This window comes from Neophocaena asiaeorientalis, unplaced genomic scaffold (assembly GCF_003031525.2).
Source record: "Neophocaena asiaeorientalis asiaeorientalis breed wild unplaced genomic scaffold, Neophocaena_asiaeorientalis_V1.1 scaffold65, whole genome shotgun sequence".
Taxonomy (NCBI): domain Eukaryota; kingdom Metazoa; phylum Chordata; class Mammalia; order Artiodactyla; family Phocoenidae; genus Neophocaena; species Neophocaena asiaeorientalis.
The window spans coordinates 17169774-17191759 of NW_020173215.1; the positions used below are offsets into that span (position 1 = coordinate 17169774).

The 21986-nt window shown below is 61.4% G+C and overlaps 1 protein-coding gene across 1 annotated transcript in view; it reads left to right on the plus strand.

Annotated features, from left to right (window-relative positions):
* Positions 1 to 21986, plus strand: part of HTRA3 (HtrA serine peptidase 3) — a 45484-nt gene that overhangs the window by 14240 nt on the left and 9258 nt on the right. The window contains exons 3-8 of the mRNA XM_024745081.1: positions 1872 to 2252; positions 12866 to 12965; positions 15767 to 15989; positions 18849 to 19043; positions 19768 to 19800; positions 21541 to 21655. Coding sequence (XP_024600849.1) covers positions 1872 to 2252; positions 12866 to 12965; positions 15767 to 15989; positions 18849 to 19043; positions 19768 to 19800; positions 21541 to 21655 — 1047 coding nt within the window. The remainder of the gene's footprint in view (positions 1 to 1871; positions 2253 to 12865; positions 12966 to 15766; positions 15990 to 18848; positions 19044 to 19767; positions 19801 to 21540; positions 21656 to 21986) is intronic.

A 21986-nucleotide genomic window follows, 5' to 3' on the forward strand; every position in this document is an offset into this window, starting at 1 on the left:
GTGCCCTGGTTCGCACCCAGAGGCAGGATGGAGTCGGAGCAGCAGGGGGCGCTGCTCCCTCCGTCTCCCCGGCAGCTGCAGGAACATCTGGAAACAGATTCCCTTTTCGCCGACAGAGCACTCTGGGCCTGGGGCCAGCCATGCTCACTGCAGCCTCTGTGAGAAGGGCCTGCCTATTTCAGGCAAAAACAAAGGCAACCCCAGGGACTGCACCCCAGTTTCAGAGGGCAGAAGGGAAGCCACGGATGGGCCCTTTCACTTTGGGCCTCAGTTTCCCCATCTGTACAAGGGGAATAAATATCCCCTTTGCAAGATGGTTGTAAAGGTCAAATCAGGTGACCGTTGGGGGCAGTGTGGTCTTGAGGAAAGGGCATGGACTGAGTCCCAGGCTGCCACACACTGTGACCCGTGCATCCCAGCGCTTCCTTCAAGGATTGCGATACCCACCTCCCAGGGCAGCCGTGAGTATGGCATCAAATCATGTAAGCAGAACACCTGAACAGCCTCGGGGCCCAAGAACAGCAGGCGTTGTCCCGTGTAAACTGTAGAGGGCTGTGAGAGCTCTGGTCTGCAGCTGTGGCCAGCCTAGGACCTCTCTGAGACTCAGTTTCCCCACCTGTAGACAAAAGGTTTAGAAGAAATGAGCTCCCGGTCCTACCCAGGTCTCTGCTTTTCTGTGCACTGGAGTATCCCAGCAGGGTTGGGTGTCTGGCATGCTGAGGCCCCCCAAGGAGCCTACCCTGGGTCACGGTGCCCCCAGGAGGTCCTGGGCCCGTGGGCCACTCCCTCTGCCCCTCAGACCTGCACCCTCCCTAGAGGAGAGACAAACCAGGAGCCCTGGCCAGGGTTGGGGGAGGCCCAGGCCAGCCCTGTGGTTCCCCACCCCTGGCATTCTGGGTTATTCCAAGAATTCCCCTGGTAATGCTCTGCAGTTTGTTTTATGCATTTAAAAGACATCATTCCGAGCAGGGCTCTCCAGACCTCACCAGGCGGCTGAAGGGCCTGCCAGAGAGGGTACAGACCCCCAACTCCAGGGTCTGCACCCGAGGGCTTTCTCTGCCGAATGGGTCGCCACTCTGACTTGCCTTTGCTTGTGGACCCTTGGCCCAGGTGGGGCAGAGCTTCTGGCTGGACACCGCCAGCCCCCAGGCCCATGACCGCATCCAGACCCTGCACCCTCTTATTTATTTGGCTGCGCCAGGTCTTAGTTACGGCATGCAGGATCTTTAGTTGCGGCATACGGGATCTGGTTCCCTGACCAGGGATCGAACCCGGGCCCCCTGCATTGGGAACGCGGAGTCTTAACCACTGGACCACCAGGGAAGTCCCAGACCCTACACCCTCTTGAAGCTCACCTCCAAAGGAGGGTTCTGCCCTCTCCCCGGATCCCCACAGCCCTTGTCACGCTGATGACATCATGGTCACCAGGCTCTGGGCCCTCGGGCAGGGCCTGGGTCTGAAGTGGCTTTTCAGAGACCAGAGACCGTGTGCGGAATAATCAGGAGGATGGAGCAGCCTCCCGGTGCCACGGGCCGACTGCGCGCCACGCGCAAAGTGCTTGCGGACATTCCTCCACCATCCACTGCGTGGGACTCTCCCTACGTCCTATGGGGCAGCAAACGCTATTCCTTCCCCTTTCCTGGAGAGGAAACTGAGGCACGGAGCTGTAAGACAACTGCCAGGGCCACAGAGCACCGAGGGCGGGGCTGCCCCCAGACAGGCCCTGTCCAGAGCCTGGGGGAGCACATCCTCCAAGCTCTAAAGCCTGAGGACAGGGGGTGGGGGCGGCACTTCCTGAAGGTTTGTCCCCAGTGGAGGTGGGGAGCCGTGAGGGGTGACATCCATCCCTCCCACCAACGTGGATTGGTCAGGGCCTGTCCTGAGGGCTTCCTGGCTGAGGATCGCGCTGGCGCTGGCCCGGGAGCCCCTGGCCACGTCGTGCCCCGCGCGCTGCGACGTGTCGCGGTGCCCGAGTCCCCGCTGTCCCGGCGGCTACGTGCCCGACCTCTGCAACTGCTGCCTGGTGTGCGCCGCCGTCGAGGGCGAGCCGTGCGGCCGCGCCGTAGACTCGCCGTGCGGGGAGAGCCTGGAGTGTGTGCGCGGCGTGTGTCGGTGTCGCTGGGCGCACGCCGTGTGCGGCACCGACGGGCACACCTACGCCAACGTGTGCGCGCTGCAGGCGGCCAGCCGCCGCGCGCTGCAGCTCTCCGGGACGCCCGTGCGCCAGCTGCAGAAAGGCGCCTGCCCATCGGGTAAGCGCTCTCGGTCGGGCGGGCTGCTCCGCTAGCACTGCGGGGGTGGGGGGGGTGGAATGAAGCCGTCTCCTGGGAAAACAGGCTCAGAGCCGGGGCGGAGCCTCATTGTCCACACTCCCCGGGCACAAGTGATGGTTTCTTTGAGAAATCATCCAACCAGCCTTCTGGTCTTCCAGGTGGGGAAACGGAGGCAGGGAGAGGTAAAGTGGTGTCCCCCAGGTCACAGAAGTAGTCAACAGTGAAACCCGGTGCTCTCCTAACCACCCCGAGGGGCCTGGTCTAGCTCTACATCTCTCCAGCCTCTGGCCTCATCAAAACTTACCCATGTTGTGTCTCATTTCCCCTGGTCCCCATCTCCCTCCCTGCCTGCCTGGGTGTCGGATGCAAAGCGATCCTTCCTGGCCTTAAATATCCAGTCCGGATTTTCGAGAGACACCAATTGAGTGACATGGGGTGTTTCCTTTCTTGTCTTGCCCTGCGCTTAAAACGCATGTCACCTGAGGGCTGTTTAGGAACGGGGAGCGGGCTTGTGGAGCCTCTGGACTGCTTGGAACTCCGTGGGGACCTGCCATCGGGGTAGGAAATTTCTCAGTCCCGTCACACCTCAGAACAGCCTCCCCTAACCTGGACTTGGCTCTGGGTTGCTTCTTGCCACACAGGTTGACCCTGTGGAAGAAAATGCTGGCAAACCCTACCGTGCCCTTATTTGTTTGGGGCATCTCTTAGGAACGCAGGCTCCGGCGTCGGTTCCGCAGGTGCTCTGAGTGCAGCAGCCTGCGCTGGGCCCGGAGTTCACGGCGATGGAGTTGTCAGGCCCCGTTGTGTGCCCTCAGCCCGCAGCTGCCCACCAGGAGATGCTGACCGCCAGAACAGGCTCTGCCGTGGGGAGCACGGCTGCCTGGAGCGCTGGGAAACCTTCAGGGGTGAGGGGCATCTAAGCTGAATCTCCAAGGATGGGGACACGTCTTCCAGGTAGCGGGAGGGATAGGCTCTCGGGGAAGAGAAGGCAGTGTGAACCACCACGTGGAGCCATGTGCATGTGGTGAGCCACGTAGCCCAGAGCAGTTGTTGTGCAGGGGAGGCGTGTGTGCGCGCCTGCACGTGTAGGCTTGTGAGAGACACCCAGGGCTGGGCGGCTTGGCTGGGACAGGACCACAAGTGGCCCATAAATGTCGTGTTTTCGGCTTCATCCTGTAGGCCAGGCTTCCCGAATCATGTCTGGGATTCTGAAAATAAGTGTCCTGTGGCCCCAAAAGTCTGGGAAAGTAAACGCCAGCCCTGCAATGGGGATTCACACTCCGCTTGAGTCTATCAGAGCTTCCGAGAAAACCTACAGCAAGGAAAAAAAACCCCACCAAATGATAAAACCCAGGGCTTCCCAAGAGAACTTCAACAGAGCTCTTTCCTGGCAGAACATGCGTGGCCTCCTCCTGGCACACCGGGGTTCCGGGGAGCCCGGTTTGGGAAGCGTTATGTGGGCTTAGCCATGATTATACGGGAGAGCCATTGAAAGGTTTTAAGAGAAGTGAGGGTGATGAGGTCAGTCTTGTGTTTGGACTGTGCCCAGGAGACTGGGAACATGGTGCCACTCGATGTCACGGAGATGGGCGTTATCATTTCTTGAGCACCCATCGCACCTTCTGACTTGGGGCTCGGAACCAGCCACCTGGTGGGTCTGGGAGGCAGAGGGCTCAGGGTGGGCCTGGCGCCTGCCCACTGCAGCTCGGTGGTGTCTGTGGTCCCCTTCCCAGTACCAGCTCTCCCAAGTAGTGGATGCTGTTAGAATCAGGCTCCAGGGTGCCGGGGGTCAGCAGGGAGGTTGGAGGTGGTCTAGTCATTTTGAAACCTTTATTCTTGACTGAGGGAGTCCACGTCCGTGAAGCACCTTCTCTGTGTGTCCCGCTGGCCGTGGGCTGGTAACAAGGCCCCTGTAATGAGGCAGATCCCATCTGTGTCCTGGAGAAACTGACAGTGAGGGAAACAGGAGGATGAGAAGAGGACAGTAGCTCAGTGACCACAAACAGATATCTGTCCAGCACCTAGGCTCAGTAGGTGCTGTGGAATGAAAGGCTGGCCCACGTGGTGGGCGTCCCTCCTTGCATACCTCCAGTGATGATGGGTTCACTACCTATCTGTGGAGCTCTTGTGTACTCCCATGTCTGTGCTAGGCTGATACTACACGGTGTGGGTGAATATCTATCAATGGGAGAGTAAAACCCAGAGAACTGTGTGCAGAGGGTCTGCGGAGAGCAGAGGTGTCCCTTTTCACAGCCTCTCTGCCTACAACCGCAGACAAATAGGCCTTCAAGCGTGCAGTTAAATCAGAATCTCAAGCCCTGGGCGGTTCACAACGTGACATTTAATCATCAGCTTTTATGGTTCAGCCCCAGTGCAGGTGCCAACAGAGGCGCTCAGCTCTATTTACTTAAGCGCTTTGTCGGCTTTCGATTTTTAATCCTCTTAGCAGCTTCCTGGGGCCTTGTGGGTCTCAGAATTCTGCATTCGGGACTCATCAGGCATCCCCACTCCTCTCACTCCCCCTGCCCAGACAGCAGGGCCGGACTGCAGCATCTGGTAGCTCCTGAGGACTCGTGAAGAGCGAGGCGTCCAGCCAAGAGAAGCTTAAGGCCCGGGGTGCTGTGCAGCTGTGCTTTTCCCTCCAGGGCTCGGCCTGGGAAGCACCCTCGCCCTCCACGCTCACTGAGCTGGTCTGGAGGTGCACTGGGATCCCACAGCACCCCGGGGCCTCTCCCCTTCCCATGCACCTCCACACGGTGGCCCGAGGGGGCGGGTGTGAGACGCACATCTCCCCAGCCCAAAGCCCTGCTGTGACTCTGGGACCACTGGCTTTGGGACCAAGCAGGACTTCTGATGCAGCCTGCAGGCTCAGTACGTCCTGGCCTCTGCAGCCTGCCCACCATCGCCACCACCAGCTGAGTCCTTGTGAAATCCCTGATCATCTGTGTTGTGAGGGACAGATGACAATGTGTGGAACTCAGGGGAGGGAGAACCCATCTCCGGGATGGGGAAAGACACAGATCAGGGAAGGCTTCCTGGAGGAGGTGGCATCTAAACAGCCATGGAGAGGTTGAGGCAAAGAGAGCCTGTGCTGAGGAGGACGGCAGGAACTGCTGAGCGTAAGCTGGTGCCAGATGGAGGAGCTGTGAGGGTGACCCATCTTTAGGAGGCGAGGGACCCCTGAAGGCTTATGGGTAACAGGTTTACAGAGTGGGTACAGGGGCCCAGCTAGTGCGAGTCTGGTGCCCTGAGGAGGAAGAACTGAAGAGGCCTGGGCTAGGGGGACAGCCGAGGGGGACAGGCTCCAGAGGCATTAGTATGTCATGACTGATGGGGGTAGGGGGTCAGGGTGCGGGGCGGGGCCTCTCCTGGAGCAGCGGGCTCGGAGAGTTGTGGTCAGGTTCTGGCGGGGGACTCTGGCACGGAGGGTGTCTAGTGGGGCACGGGGTTCCATGACAAGAGCCTGGCTAACGAGTGGCCCTGTCCGTGTGTCGGTGGCAGTATTGCTCAGTTTGCGTCATTGAGGAGGGGTGGCCTAGGTTTGGGACACAGTAGCGGGCTCATCAGCTCTCCAGGCTTTGGGGGCCCCGCCATGACCTGTGAGGCCTGTGGAGCCCCACCCCCACCCAGCCCAAATCCAGGTCCGTCCTTGCCTTCAAGTCCACATCCGAGGGGACCCAGCAGAGACACCCAGCCGCTTTGGGGATGATGCCCTGACTTGGTCAACTGCGAGCATTGTGCTGGGAGAGCTGGAGCCAGGGTGTGCCAGACTCAACCCACTGGCTGCGTCCACCTGGCCTGACACGTACCTCTCAGCTGCCGGGAGCTCTGGGGAAAATGAGGCCAAGCAGAGATTTGCTTGGCCTCCTTGGAAACCTGGGGTTCGTGCAAACTGGATGACGGAGTAGCCGGCGGCTGACCGAGTGAGCTGGCGTGTCCTGCCAGAGGGTCTGAAAGCGGCCTCCTCCTGGGCCTGCTCTGAGGGTGAGAAGCCACCAGGTTTTACCAGGGTCAAGGGCGAGACCTTGTGCTCTGGGCTAAACACACATCGTGTCTGGGTGTTTTTGTCACGGCCCTTTAGAAGAAAAGACTCATCAATGTGTCGTGGGCTACCCGAGATCACCAGGTGGGGAGGGACAGCTGTGCTGAACCCGGGTCCTCCTGACTGTGCATCTAGTGCCCCGTACCCTGGGCAGGCCTCCAGCACCTTGAGGAAGTGGCCTCCCTGCTTGGTTTTGATAAGGGTGTTGAGTAAACAGGTTGGAAAGAGAATAGAATCACAGACCCCTTGTCCTCAGCGTAGCAAAGATGTGGCCAGGACGTGTGGGTGTGTGCACATCCCAAACTGAATGCCCGGTCTGGTGCAGAGGGTAGCAGTGCCCAGCCTGCCCAGCTGTATTCTCTAGCCCCTCTAGCAAATAATGGGCAGAGCCACAACGGAGACCCAGTTCTGTTCCCGGCTGCTCAGGGGTGAGTCCCAGCTCTACCACTTCCCGTGGAGAGACGCTGCAAGTCTAAGCTCTCCACGCCTCAGTTTCTTCATCTGTGAAATGGGGACAACAGATCCTCCTCACTGGGTCATTGACAATCAATGAGATAATGAATTTCAAGTGCTTTGCACAACGTAAGCGTTGAGTAATAGGCGTCAGTGGGAATAAACCTAAATGTTGACAAATGGACGTATCTGACATAAGTGGAGTTTGTGAGAGGAAGGTGGGGCAGTGGAGGACGGGAAGGATCTGGAGGGCAGTGTTTGCGGAGCGGCTGCCACGTGCCAGGCCCTGCCCACGGGGGTTCCACTGGCCTCGTTTAGTACCCACGTCACAGCTGAGGAGCCTGAACCCAGAGGAGTCAGCTGATGGGCCAGTCAGGGCAGGGAGGGCTTCCTGTAAGAGGAGGACCAGGGGCTGACCCCGCCTTGGCTTCTGTAGCTTGGGCGGCCCTGTGGGCATCCCGGAGTCCTGCCGGGCCTGTGGGGCCCCTTTGACAAAGCACAAACGAGCTGATAGCTGAGCCCTCTCCTCCACAGGGTTGGCTGCAGCCCCAGTGGGATTCACAGCCAGAAAAGCCAGGCTGGCCCTAAGCTGAGGACCGGCCAAGGCTGGGCTCTCCTGGGGGCGGGACGGCCAGTCCCCCTGGCTGAGGGCCAGCACGGGGAGAGAGCCGTGCCGGGGGTCGGGGATCTGGGCCCTGGCTGCAGGCCTTGGCGTGTCTCCTGACCTCTCGGAGCCTTTTTCCTGTAAAATGGGTGAAGATTCCTGCCCTGCAGAACTGCTGTGAGAACTCCCCGCTCTCATAAGTGCCCAGAACCCCGGCTGGCGTGGCTCACGGAGAGGGAGTTCTGGCTGCAGCCCTCAGCCCTGGGTTCCGGAGACGGGAGCCTGGGGGTCGCGGACAGCAGCATCGCCCCCCGGGAGCTGTAACCGCTGTCTTTGGCTGCGGGGAGACAGTTCACTCGGGGACAGGCATGTTTTCAAGAAAAAGAAAAACACAGGCAGGGAGCCGTCCTGGGAACTAATCAGACCCGGAAGGCGGCTCTTGGGGCTTTGAAGCCTGCCCCTTGTGGGTGGTGGGTGGGGCCTGGGGTGAGGGCGAGAGGCTGTGGGGGAGCCCCTGGTAATTCCCCTGCTCCCCTGCTGCTCTCCGCTCACCACTGTGGGTCAGGGGCGCCCAGCCCACGGGGACAGTCTTGAAGGACAGGTCTTGGAGGGGTCACCAGGTGCCTTGGGCCCCAGACGAGTGAGCTGGGTCACTGAGCCCACTGAATCAGGTCAGGCTCCCCAGGGGAGGTGTGTTGGCCCGGGCCTGGCGGTGATGAGGGAGGGACTGATTACAAAGGTTTGGGGGGGCACTTCAGAGCACGCATGCTTGGGGAACCAGAGCCGAGGGTACCGGGTCGGGGGCGTGTGGCAGTAGCAAGGCTGCAGATGTAAATGGGACCTGGACACCCAGGTCCGTGAGCCCTGCCGAGAGGTTGCCACCTGGCCTACAGGCTGTAGTCAGTGTTATGGACAGATGGGCGCAGCCTGGGACCTTGTGGGCACCTGCGGATGGCCCCTCCCTTCCCAGCTCTTACCTAACTACTGGGTGATGGGGTGGCGGTGTCTTCTGATTGCAGGAGGCAATAGAAGAAGGGGCAGTGACCTCAGAGTTAGAGGAAAGAACTGGGTCTCAGTCCTGGCTCTGCCCATCGTGTGCTGGACGGGTGATGCATACGGCTGTGCAGGTTGCGCACTGCACGATTCCAAGGGAGGTAGTCACGCTGTGATGTTTGTTAAGAATGGTCCTGGAGTTGTGCAGTACACAACCCGTGCAGCAGGATCAGTGGCCCTGTGGGGTGTCTGGGCCAGTCACTGGCCCACCCTGGGCCTCGATTTCCCCATCCGTGCCATGGCAGTTGTGACCGTCCAGAGCTGGAACATCCTGGGTCCTCGTTCAGAGTCTACCGCTGTGCCGGAAGCCCTGACATGCAGAAATGTGGGAGGTGGGGCCCCGGGCCCCGCCTGGCTCCCTGCCAGCCCTTCTCCCCGTCCCTTTCCACCTTGGCTGTGCCCCTTCCTCTTGCGGGAGGGCGCCACTGCTGGACACCTGGCCTTGTTTGCTTTGCTCTGTGTCGAGTTCTTCCTGACTGGAACTTGCAAAGCCTGTGGATTGCAGCTTACTTTTGAAAACAAACAAAAGAAATGCTAACAGCTGAGTCTGGTCAAGACTGACTGTTGACTTCAGAACTTTGGCTCCAGGACAGTGTGAGGGCGGGGATGGGGGTTGTCAAAACCCCCAAATAAACAGCGTCTGCCTCCCAGCCGTGGGGCCCAAGGTTTTCATGTGGAAAGAGGCAGTGGGAACCGCGTCTTCCCTTCCCACTGATTCATGGCATGATTCATCTGTGTGTGGGGAAGAGGACCAGGGAGCAGGCCCTGCCCGCCTCCCACCTCCTCCCCACCACCCACCTCGCCAGCTTAAAGAGACAGGGCCTGGCAGGGCCTGTGTCACCCGCCGGCTGACCCAGGACCTCCGCAGGGGAGCCCCAGGCCGTGGGGTCCGGGTGGGCATGCGCTCTGAAGTCCATGGGACCTGGGGCTATAGCTCCAGGCCTGTCTCCACCCTAAACCATCTTTGTCTCTGGCCTGTTTCCTGGGACACACTGACGCTGCTCTTGTGAGGCGGCTCCCCCCAAACCCTGGTTAACAGGCTGAACGATGCTCTTTGTGGTGGTGTTTGCAGACCTACTGTGTGCCGGGCCCGGTGGGGTCAAGCAGAGCATCCTCGTCCTTGGGTTAGGGTCGGGCCCTCCGTCCCGTGCCCCCTCTCAAGGGCTGCCTTGGGGGTTCACGTATGCTGGTTACAGCTGGGCTATCGGGGGATCCGGACATGTGTGTGTCCCAGAGGAGCTGGTGCCTGGGTGGGAGGTGAGCCCAGCCCGGCTTCTCCTTGGAGCTTCCACAGCCCGCCAGTCACCAGGGCCCTGCCGGGGATGGTGGGAAACACAGTCCGGCCTCTCACGGTCTCACACCCCAGCCCAGCTCACGGCCCGTCCAGGCCTTCCTCTCTCTCTTCTGTTTCTTTCTATATCTAACTTGCTCACGGGAGAACATTTGGAAAACCCACAAAAGAAAACAAAACCACTCATGACTTTACCTCTGCCCCCGAATACCCACCGTGATATATTCTGACGTGTTTCCCGCCAGCCTCTGGCCCGTGAATATTTTGCAGAGGGTTTTGGTTTTTAAATCGTCACGTGAAATTGAGTGTCGCCTATTTTAAGTGATGTCTGGAGAGGCCACATTGGAAAGAAAACCATGTGGTGGGAGGCCGCCGTGCCATCCAGATCTGCGGGTGGCCAGGTCAGCCCCTCGGCCGCTTGGGCAGCTCGGGGCGCTCAGCCTGCGGGACCTGCGCTGGGTCAGCCAGGGGCTGGACAGATGCGCCTAAAGCTTTGGAGTCACTGAGATCCGGGATGGAGTCACGTGGCAACGCAGCCTCTTCTGATCCGATGTTTTCACCCCTCCTCTGTCTTATTCACACTGGGCCCAGCTTGGAGTCGGCCGAATCCACCCGTAGCTGCCCTCATGCGTGATGCTGTGTCTTTGCATCTCTGTTCCCCTCCTGGTGTGCTCTTCCAGGCCTGGATTAGGGGTGCCACTGGACTCCCCCATCTCACCCTGGGCCTCCCCTTGTCCCGTCACTGGTGACACAGTGCTGTGCTGGCTGGTCACTGTCCTGTCCCCAGCACTGAGCACACACACGGAAGGCACTCAGCATCCCTATGAGAGTGAGTGTGGTGGGTGAGGCATTATGCTGGGAGCCCCAAGGAGGGCTGGAAGAAGACTGCCAGGGGGGCTGCCTGGAGGAGGTGAGATTTGAGCTGCATCCAGGACAGGCCAGAGCATCGTGGTAGGGAAAACTGGGGAGTGGTCCACGTGGGAATGGTGGATGATGGAGCAGAGACTGGGGGTAAGTGGCCCCCACGGCTTACAGAGCAGGGAGGGGTGACACCTGGCCTCACCCACCTGGGCTTGCCTGTTCCAGCATGGCATGGTGGGCACGAGCCTTGGCCAGGGTAAATCCAGGCCTGGTGCTGAGTCCTCCCCACTGCCTGGGGTCCTCCGGGACCTTGGTGATGTGGGGATTGCCTAGTAGGGGAGCTTTCTTGTCAGAGAGCAGAACCTGGAAGTCACCAGGGCCCTGCCGGGGATGGAAGGGGCAAGAAGGTTGGTGGCTGGCTTCCTTCCCTGTGCCTTTAAGATAGAGCATGAATGCAGGTTCCCAGTGCCCTTGGGATTGGGCAGGCAGAGCTAGGCTCGGGCCCCACGGGCTAGCTGACAGGTAGCTTCTCCTCCAGAGTTTCAGGGACTGTTGGCTATCCACGTGGAAATAAACGTGCCTGACACCCACGTGTGCTGGGAGAGGCAGAGCCGTGGCCCGGCATGGGCCTTGCCCACAAACAACAACCTCTGAATCGTAGACACCATCCCTCCACTGGGCTTTGCCTCTGGGCACAGTGGTCCCTGGCGGCCGCAGTTTGATCATCAGGGAGCCACGAGGTGGCCGGCGGTGGGCCACGTCTCCCAGCCGGTCTCCAGCCACCCCGGATAGGTGGCCTTTGATTCAGGCTGACCGCAGGGGCCTGGGCCTGCCGTGACCGGTGCCCACAGGCTGGTTGAGAGGCAGACACCACAGGATCCGTGGGGTGGGCCCTGCTCGCCTCCCCGGACTGAGGAGCCCAAGGCAAGCTCTCCTCTGGGCCCCGAGTCCCAGCTCAGGCTTAATTCACAGTCAGGGCCTTGGGGGGGCCCTAAGGAAGGGAGCTCTGCAGCCCCCGTCAAGAGCCTGGTTCTCGAGCTGAGCCTCAAGTTTCCCCACCTTTAGGATGGAGCTGATGACCCCTGCCAGGGCTGCCCCCCTGGACAGCTGGGGAGATGAGTCGGGCTGTGGATGGGGACCGCGTTTGTCCACGATGTTTACGAGGCACCTACTGTGGCCTTGCACCCTGCGCCTGTGCTGTACCCAGCCTGCTCCCTCCCGTCCCTTTGGAGAACAAGGAAAACCAGATTTTCTCTAGATGCTGATGCTCAGTCACTTCCCAGAGACCATCAAGAGACATCAGCTGCGAAGCTAGACCTTACGGGCCGAGCCCTCTTTGTTCGCCAACGTCAGGGAGCAGGGTGGGTGGTGGGCTCCCCTCTTCCCCTCCCACCCCTGCCGAGGCAGGGAGCATTACAGTTGGCAAGTCACAGCCAATTCCCACAGCTCCCTGGGGGATGGGGGTGGAGAGGCACCTTTGGTCTCACATTTCAGGTGAGGTGTCGAGGCCCAGAGAGGGTAAGTGATTTGCCTAAAGCCACACAGCTGGAGCTCAATGGTGCTCAGCCCAGTACTCATTTCAGGCCCTGGGAGCCCTTACAAGCAGGGCTGGGCAGCGTGGGTTCCAGACAGCACCGGTCTCTGGCGGGGACCTGGGAGACCCCAGCACGTGCCCGAACAGGGAGACCAAAGGGGTGTGGGCCCTGTGCTACCCACACGTCTCAGGCCTGTGGTCCTGGCGAGCAGCAGCTCCACTGCTGACGGCAGCAGAAATCTGAGCCGGCGAATGTTCCAGGGAAGGTCGTGAGCTGCCTGGTAAGCCAGCCTGGGGCCTGGCTAAGTTAGACACAGATCAGGGTCGGGGCCCTGGCGACTCAGACAGCGGCAGCTGACCTGGCCCAGATGGGGGCCACACCATGGCCAGGAGCCTGCAGCTCAGAAGGGAGCACCCAGGGGCTTCTGCTGTAACCTTGTCCAGCCACTGCAGTAGCCCAAGGCCTGGAGGGACAGGCCGGAGCTGGCAAAGGGAAGGGTCGATTTCCTCACGCCGGGACATTGCTGTATCTGAGAGAAAGGGCGACGGCCCAGGGGGACTATCCCAGATCCAGCCTGAGTGTCACGTCAGTGCTGTGTGGCCCGGGGCAAGTGTTCTGACCTCTCTGAGCCTCCTGGCCAGCCTGGCGATGTGAGGTGAGGTAGCGCAGCATTAACCATCCTTGGGGCAAGTGAGCCCCCCTTCCCAGATGTCTGGGCCTCACTAAAGCACCTGGTTCTTCCTGCCAGTGCAGGTCTCCACCAGCTGACCAGCGCGCGGTACAAATTCAACTTCATCGCTGACGTGGTGGAGAAGATCGCGCCGGCCGTGGTCCACATAGAACTATTCCTGAGGTACGTGGAGCCCCTCTCGCCCCTCCAAGGTCTCCCCCACATCTGCTGGGCCCAAAGTAGACTCAGTTCTAGCCTTGGGGGGCAGCAGAAACCAGAGCGGGCGTGGGGTCCGGCGGGCCTCGCTCAGACTGCCGAGCTGCTGGTGCCCTTGCGGGGGATGCCCCCTCCCTGACCCTGGCCTCCTCACCCGCGGACCGAGCAGGTGCGAGGTCGGGGTTTGCTCAGGTGTCACAGGGGTACGGCAAGCCGCTGGCTCCTGTGGAGTCCTGGGGTCTAGTCCCACACTGACTTATACCCCCCAAAGAGAAGACACGAAGAGCATGACTTTTGTCAAATTTAAAGCGTTTCTTCCATCGGATTTCCTAACCTTTTGGCCAGTAGCAGCCCAGAGGAGACACACAGGGTCAGAACCCCACTCCATCCTGTTGGGATCGGAGGCGGCGTGTGCCACGCTGCCCGAGGGGACGGTCACTGAGGCCTCGACCACGACCCCAGGTCCTTGCTCGTCCTCACAGCACTCTCCCCAAGTGGTGGAGGCCGGCCAGTGTCATTGTGCCCACCTGAGGCACAGAGGACCAGGTGGCCCTGGGGGTCCCCAGGAGTGGGCAGAACTACTCGTGCCCTGACTCCTGGCCCCAGCACAGGGCCCCCTGCTCGCCAGCTGTGGAGCTTGAGTAGTGGGAGCCCTTGTCACTGGGCAGGACTGCCCCCCACCTCTGGAGGGCAGGGACCGTGCTCACCACTGAATGCTCCATGCGGGGCGGGGCGGGGGAGACTAATGGTGTCAGCTCAGCAGTGACGTCAGATGCCTGCTGTGTGCCCAGCGCCGCGCGGGCTGCCTTTCCCACAGCGCCTATGCTGCTCCAAACAGCCCTGCCGTGTGCCCGCCTCCTAAAGGAGAGGCAGAGACCGGGCAGCCTGCCCCTTAGCGCTGACCGACAGCCTATGCACCTTCCCATGAATCCGTAAGGCGGGCTCCCACGTTCCCATTTTCTGGATGTGGAAACAGAGGCCCGGGGAACTGCCCCAGGCTCAGAGCTGCAGAGCTGCCCCAAGTCTCTTGGACCTCAAAGCTGAGCCCATCCCCCTGCGATACGCTGACCCCTCACTGTCCTTTCCACGGGCCCCAGACCCTGAGACGTGTCATTAAGGAAATGACAACTGGACGTGTGAGTGGCACGTCCCTGGCCTTGCAGGTGGCTTGGAGGGGGCAGCGTCTTTCCAGAAAGCCCCAGGCATCAGACCCCCAAACCAGCAGGGCAGGCGGTGATGCCATTTCCACCTCAGCCTTGGAGGCTGATGTCCGCATGTGAGGCCAAGGCGGCCGAGATCCCAGACACCAGGAAATGAAGTGCCTCTGGCTGTGACCCTGGAGCCGGAGAGGAGGCCCTGGGCTGCCTGGGGCCCTTCTGCAGACACTCGACAAATCCTACACATGGCAGCCCCGCGGGGCTCAGGTACGGCTGCCACTCAGGGGCCCACGTGGAACTAGGTGGGGGCAGAAGCTGGTTGCCGGCGTGAGTGGACAGATGCTCTGGTCACCCTGCAGAGGGGCCAAGGGACCAGGCTGCCTGGTTTAGACCCCTGCTGTGCCCTTTTCCTGCCTGACCCGGGCAGCTGGTTCATGTCACTGGTCCTGTTTCCCCACCTGCGAACTGGAGGCCTGCCTACCTTGTAGGGCGGCTGTGAGCGCGAAATGACTTGGTCCCTGGCTCAGAGGGAGCTCTTGGTGGCATTAGCTGTCCCTGGTCCTGCTGATGCTGAGGTGGTGTTTCTGCACCTCCTAGAGACCCACTCCCCGGAGACTACCCTGCCATCCCTCCTCCTTCCCTCCCGTTGTCTCTGCCAAGCAGCCTCAGGCACCGATGACCTGCTCCATCCAGTCCCTGCACCGGGGTCCCAGAGGCGACCGACCCCCCTCCCGGGGTAGGTCCCGAGCTGTGTCGGGCATCCTGGGGGCTGAGGTTGCTACTCAGAGGGCTCCAGCCGCGGCGGGGTGTTGTCCCCCACCAGAGAATACTGACTCGGGGCCCCATGCCAGCTGCATCACCTGTTCCATCGCATTTTACGGAGGCAGACGCTAAGGCCGGTGTCCCTGCCCTGCCACGTCCAGGGCTCCCCCTGTAGGCACGTGGCGTGGAATTCACGGAACGGAGCCTCGCCAGCTCTGCTCCTCGCGCCATCTGGGGCTTCAGGGTAGGCAGCAGTGGGAAGGCGCCAGAGCACGCTCCCCTCAGTGTTTAGACCCTCTCTCTGCGCAGCCAGAGATCTGGGACACTGGCATTCCCTGGGGACCTGCTGTGTGACAGTCCACGGAGGCCCGGTGCACATCCCACATCTTCCCTATGCCAGGAGCAGCCCTGCTTGTTGACCAACTGCCTGCAGGCCCCCGGCTCAGTGGAGCCGGTGTTGTTAGCCCATTTCCTAGATGGGGAGACTGAGGCTCAGAGGGGTCGGCCTCCTGCCCACAGTCAGGCAGATGTACGTGGGGGCTGGACTTGAGGTTAGAATCCTGGTCTGTCTGGCTCCAGGGCAGGAAGTGTCTGCTGTATCGTCACGCGTCTGACATTCACGGGCCTCCTGACTCATCCTCGCAGATGGAGAGTCACAGATCATGGGCCCCTCTTTGTGGCTGTGAAATGGGTCTAGACTTAATGACCCAGCCGAGGCCAGAGCCAGGAGGTGGCACAGCTGGGATGCGACCCTGGGCCCTGGCACGGGCTCTGCTCCTTTCCCCCCGGCCCACTGCTGCGGCCGACCCCCACCCCAGTCCTGAACGCCCGCCGCTCGCCTCCCCGCAGACACCCTCTGTTCGGCCGCAACGTGCCCCTGTCCAGCGGCTCAGGCTTCATCGTGTCGGAGGCTGGCTTGATCGTCAGCAACGCCCACGTGGTGTCCAGCAGCAGCGCCGCCTCGGGCCGGCAGCAGCTCAGGGTGCAGCTGCAGAGCGGTGACACCTACGAGGCCACCATCAAAGACATCGACAAGAAGTCGGACATCGCCACCATCAAGATCCAGCCCAAGGTGAGTGGGTGGCGGGGCCCTGAGACGTGCTGGTCCAGCCCTCCCGTCGGACACTCGGAGGAACTGAGACCCCCGGGGACCGGCGATGTGTCCCCAGTCTTGTGTCCAGTCAGACTAGAACCCGGGCGTCCGGACATCGCCCTGCGCTCCCCCTGAGCCGCCCGTGCGGGGCGGAGCAGGCTCTGTGCCGCCCGTAGCCACTCCCACGCGGAGGCTCTCCGAGGCCCAGGACACTTCCGTTGTCCCTCCCGGGCCCATTCCTGGGGATGCCACTGTCCCCGTGGGGGTGACAGAGGCCAGTGGGGAGCACTTGGGATACTTGTCCCCCTCCATCCCCCCACTTCCACGTCGGCACCCCAGCTGGGCAGGCAGACCCACCCCAGGGCCACAGTGCTCCTCCGTGACTCCCACCGGCCATTTCTGGGAGGCCAGCCTGTGCACACCCCCCAATCCCCACCATAGCCCTTGGCGGGAGGGGCGCCAGTGTCCGGCTGTTTCAGAGGGGAAACTGAGGCCTGGGGAGTCAGGTGACTGCCTGAGGTCAGTCTAACCAAGGGGCCCACTCAGCTAAGTCCTAGACTCCCTCCAGCGAGTTTCTTGTCATCCAGCGCTGTGGTCACGACTCTGTGGGCCACCGCGGGCTCACCGACGGTGACCTGTGCCCTGCCTATGCTGTGAGGTCCCTGAGGGGCGGGCCCGTCTGGGCTGGCGAGTCCAGCTCGGCTGAGTCTGAACCTGGTTTCTGCTCTTTCTGAATAAAGCTGCCAGCACTTGAGATGATCGGTCTTTTGCAAGGAGGTGTCCTCTTGCCCAATCACGGGAGAGGAGGTTTAGGGGCTCCATGCCGCTATCCTAACGGAGACCCTTGCCCACTTTTGAGCCCTTTCCCAGTAGTTATTGAGTCTGGGAACACCATGTCCATTTTAAAGACGAGAAAACTGGGGCTGGGGGAGGAGGGATGTGCTCAAGGACAGAGGCTGGCACGCTTTTTCTGTGAAGCTCCAGGTAGTAAATGATTTAGTCTTCGCGGGCCCTGTGGTCTCTGTAGCAACTGCTCTGCACTGGACTGGGAAAATAGCCACAGGCCAGATGGCTGGGCTGTGGTCCAAGAAAAGATTACTTACAGAAGAGACTGCTGGATCGGGCTGGATTTGCCCAAGGGCCACAGTTTGCGACCCCTGCCCAAGGACCCCTGTGGGGAGAGGCAGAGCTGGATTAGATCCCAGGTCTGGCTGTCTCTGGGTCTCTCCCCTTCCAGGCACTGCAATCCCAGGGGGGGCAGGGGCGCACCCCAGCGGCCACCTGGGGCCAAAGATGCCAGCGGAGTCAGTAAGACCCAGGTGCCCTGGTGCCCAGAGATGCCCAGCGCCTGCAGCGGTTCTCATGACGGCAGGTCTGCCTCTTAGCCTCCGAGCCCTGCACGTGGCATCCAACCAAGCTCTGGGGAAAGCTGCCGACCCGCGTTGTCCCTCTGGGTCTCCACCCCTACTGCAGCGCCCTGTTCCTCCACCTGGGACCCTTTGTGCCACTTACTGAGGCTTCACCGTCCAGCGGCACAGAAGGTGGCGCGTCGAGACCCCACGTCTCCCACGTGGGCACAGCCGCTTGGTGTCTCCTTGACCCGCCCGGAGGTCCCCTCACTCCGTTTACAGGCGTTTACCTTTCCACTTTTATCGAGAGCTGCTATGAAAAACAGGGAAAAATTCTTATTTGACGTGGTGGCACTGCATAAAAAGGGGAGACTCCTGACATGGGAGCAGAGAGCAGAGGCCAGGTGGAACCCACAGGGTCCACAGTGCGGGATCCTGCCCCCCGACTTCCAGAGTTAGCCGAGGCCCCTGAGATCTGAGCGCCGCCATCTCCGGGGCTTTTCTTCCTTTTTCCATTGTGTAGTTTAGAAGCTTTACTTCCCTGCGCAATTAGCACATGGATTTCATGTTATTTAGTTCACCTGGAAGTTTGCTTCCTGCAGTAGCCTTTGTCACTGACACACCATTGGCGGGGAAACTCCAGCACCCTGTAGAGAAGAATTTTATCTGGAAATAAGGACAGACCCACAGGAAGCTGCTGAAGTGGTGCTGAGGGGTCCCACATGCCGCCCCTCCCCCCGGGGTGACATCTGACATGAGGGGAGCAGCATCAAAACCAGGAAACCCTCCAAGCTCACGGGCATCTCCTCCTCTGAGCTTGCCCCCTGCAGCTTCCAGAACATGGAGACAAATAAGGCACGGCCCCTCTCAGAGCTCCCAGTCCAGCTGCGGAGTCAGACAGACAGACAGACAGGCTCCGCTGGCTCCAGGAGAAAACAGGAGAGGAGGGTGCGGGTGTCTTCAGCGTGCAGGGGCGGGGCGGGGATGCAGAGCGCGGTTAAGTCGCTTTATCTCTCTGGCCTCAGCTTCCCTGTGTGTCTGTATTGGGAGGTGTCGCGGGTCCCCACTGGGCTCCAGGGCTCGCGCAGACCCCATTCCACAGATGAGTGTGTGCATTTTCCATGTGCTGCTGTCCATGGCTTTTGTCGGATTTTCAGAGGGATCTGGGACCATTGAACCACTGGGCTCAGTGACCCTGGAGGCTGTACCCCGCTCGACCCTCTGTGCAGTCTCCCTATGACGGACCCCTGAGGCCTGCCCTAGGGAGACCTGTGGTCACTGGGGGGCTGAGCCTCTGCTCTGTGAATGCCAGCCCTGGGTCTCGTGGCCACCACGGGGCAGCCAGACTTGCCTTGGTCTGCAGCCCTGACGGCTCTGTCCAGCTGCTCCAGGGACCGCCCTGCCGGGGGCCTGGACGTGATCTGGCTCTGGTCCCACCAAAGGCCGACAGCTGAGCCCCCCTCCCCGTGTCCTCCCCACCTCCCCCCAGAAAAAGCTCCCGGCGCTGTTGCTGGGCCACTCGGCAGACCTGCGGCCCGGCGAGTTTGTGGTGGCCATCGGTAGCCCCTTCGCCCTGCAGAACACAGTGACCACGGGCATCGTCAGCACGGCCCAGCGGGACGGCCGGGAGCTGGGCCTCCGGGACTCAGACATGGACTACATCCAGACGGACGCCATCATCAACGTAAGCGTCCACCGTAGCCGCGGGCTCTGTCCCCAGAGCCCTCTCCATCACTGGACGCATCCACGGGCTAGAAAGTTCTTTCTATAGATTAAGTGGAGCTCTGACTCCCTGTGACTCCTACCCGTGGGTGCCAGGCTGGCCCTGGGAGTTAGAGGCTGCTGCCCTGACCCGGGACAGCCCTTCAGGGATGTAGAGGCATAGCCAAGGCCCCTGGAATATCTTTGCCCAAATACACACCCCGGTCAACATTGATCATTACTATCACTGTTATTACTACCATTATGTTGGATAGCACCTTTTGCATTCTCAAAGCACTTTGACGCCCGGCGCCTGCCCCTCTGGCTTTGCCGTGGTTCAGACCCTCTTCTGGAAGCGTTAGTCTTTGAGAGACTCCTCGAGGCTGGTGGGGTGAGAAATGGTGCCCCATCCTGCTGCTGCCCCCCCGTGGATGTGAGGCTGCAGGGAGCCCCGGAGGTCCGTGCAGACAGCACTGGGCAGGTCAGACCCTGATGATCCGACGGCCGTGCACTTGGCCTGTGTGGGCCTCAGTTTTCTTATCTATGAAATGGGAGACAGTGATGAGGCCTTTTGACGTTGTCCGGGGATGACATTCAATTACATGTTTCTGTGCTGGTTGGAATGGTAGTTGGAAGAAAAAGCTTCAGGAACCCTCGGGGTCGGGGGGCTCAGGGCACAGCTAATGTCGAATTGCTTCCCCCTGCAGTACGGGAACTCCGGGGGACCGCTGGTGAACCTGGTAAGTGTCCCCTAGAGCAGGGGCCTCGAGTTTTCGGGGGCTCTGCTCACATGGCGGGTGGGGCACAGCCTCGAGGCAGGCGTGGGACCCAGAACACGGCCAACAGCCTGGAGGCCCAGGAGGAGGATATGACCCCGAGCATGTGCTGCCCCGTACCCCCAGGGGAGCTGGTGCTGTCAGAGGAGTGAGGGACACCCCGAGAACAGCAGCCCAGGCCGGGGCTGTGTGCCTGTGGTGGACCTGGGGCAGGGGACACAGGCTGGGGATGAGCCACCCCCTCTGGGTCCCCCTGTTGTCGTGTTGACAAGAGACGAGATGGGCGTGCCATGCACCTCGGCACCCAGGCTCCCTGGGTTTGGTCCCTGCGTCTGGGCCGTGTAAGGATAGACCAGACCAGCTGAGGTCCAGCCCTCTCTAAGACACAGATGCCTGTTCCCCCAGTGCCAGATCTCAGGGGAACGCCTCAGCCTTGCCATTCAGGCAGTACTCGGGAGGGGACCCATCCAAGGAGGGGGTCAGGCAGGGACACACCCAAGCACAGTGTGAGGAGCAGGGAGGGCTCCAGAGGGACACCGGGCCGGGGGACCTGGCAGCTGACATGGGATCAGGGAGGGCTTCCTGGAGGCGGGAGCATCTCGTCTGGGCTGTGGAGATGGAGGGTTTGGGTGGATGGGGACGTGCAGGAGAAAGATATTCCAGGGCGAGGGCAGAGCACGGGCACAGGGTGGAGACGTACAGGCAGGTGTCGTTGCTGGAGCGACAGGTGGGAAACAGTGCAAGGAGGCTGGTGCGCCACGTCCTGACGCGGAGGGTGCGTCTCCCCGCGCCCTGACAAGCCCTAGGCTCTTCCAGCAGTGCTGAGGCCATAGCGCTGGTGTTCAAGAAAGCTCGTGTGGGAGGACCTTAGGCCGGAGTTCAGGAGGCCACGCCCTGTGGTCCAGGCGGAGGGGGATGGGCGTACAGGGCCCATGAGAGACTCTCCATCCCTGGATCCTTCCCTGGCCTGGTCCTCCCACCTCACGGCTCCTAGGGAACAGGTGGGGATGGGCACTTGGGGGACCAGGCGGGCGAAGTATGCCTTTGTCCAAAGCTCTGCGGCAGGCCCCAGAGGGGGCCCCTGGTGACCAGGCCAGGCCGTGGCCTGGGTGTCATGTGCAGATGTCACCCCCGAGGTGAACAGGAGAGCCAGGGCAGGGGTGCCTGCCAGGCTGAAGGAGGGGCTAGGTCCAGGAGAGAGGCCTCAGGCTGCAGATCCGGCCAAGCTGCACCAGCCTCGTGGCGGGCAGGGCAGGGCAGGGTGGGAGCCCAGCTCCAAAGGGACAGAAAGGAGGGGGGATGCTGGGGGCGGCCCTGGGCCCACTTGCCCCACCCTGCTTCTAGAAGGCGGGGATGGGGGGGTCCCACAGTCCTCACCACGTCCCTCTTGGCCTAAGCCCCTTGGAATGCTGCCTGGGGGTGTCCTCGGTCAGTGGGCTCTGCTTTGGAGGGGCAGATTGCAAGCTTCCCCGGCCGACACTCTCCAGCGATGGGAGCGGGGTCAGCTTTGGAGGCAAATGGTGGGAGAGGTGGGGGTCCCTGACCCAGGTGTGAACCCCAGAGCACCTTTTCGGAGCTTCTCAGGGAGGGTGCTGACGGCCAGGGTCCCCCCTGGGAGCCGAGCCGCGGACACGCCACTCTGCTGCTGAGGGCAGAGGTCGCCTGGGCTCCCCGAGTGACCGCCTGCTCTGATCACCTGCCCAGGACGGCGAGGTCATCGGCATCAACACACTCAAGGTTGCGGCCGGCATCTCCTTCGCCATCCCCTCAGACCGCATCACGCGGTTCCTCACGGAGTTCCAGGACAAGCACGGCAAAGGTACGCAGCTCCCACGTGGAGGCAGGGAGGCTGTCCCAGGCCTGAGCCCACAGCCTCCCGCCGGGCCAGGAGATCCTGCGGTGCTGTGTGCCCACGCTCACTCCTGACCCCGTCCTGATGTCCCGAGACCCCCACCCCGGGATACCTCAGCCTCTTTCAGGACTTCCACTTCATGGCCACGTTCACCCCTACCCCTCCAGACTGGCCCCTCTGGCTGGGGAGCATCAACCTCACCTCCCACCTCCAGGGGTTTGGCACCTGGGCCTCGCTTGTCTGGGCTGCTCCGTAGTTGTCAGAACTCAGTGCTTCCTTCCTTCCATCAACTCACCCA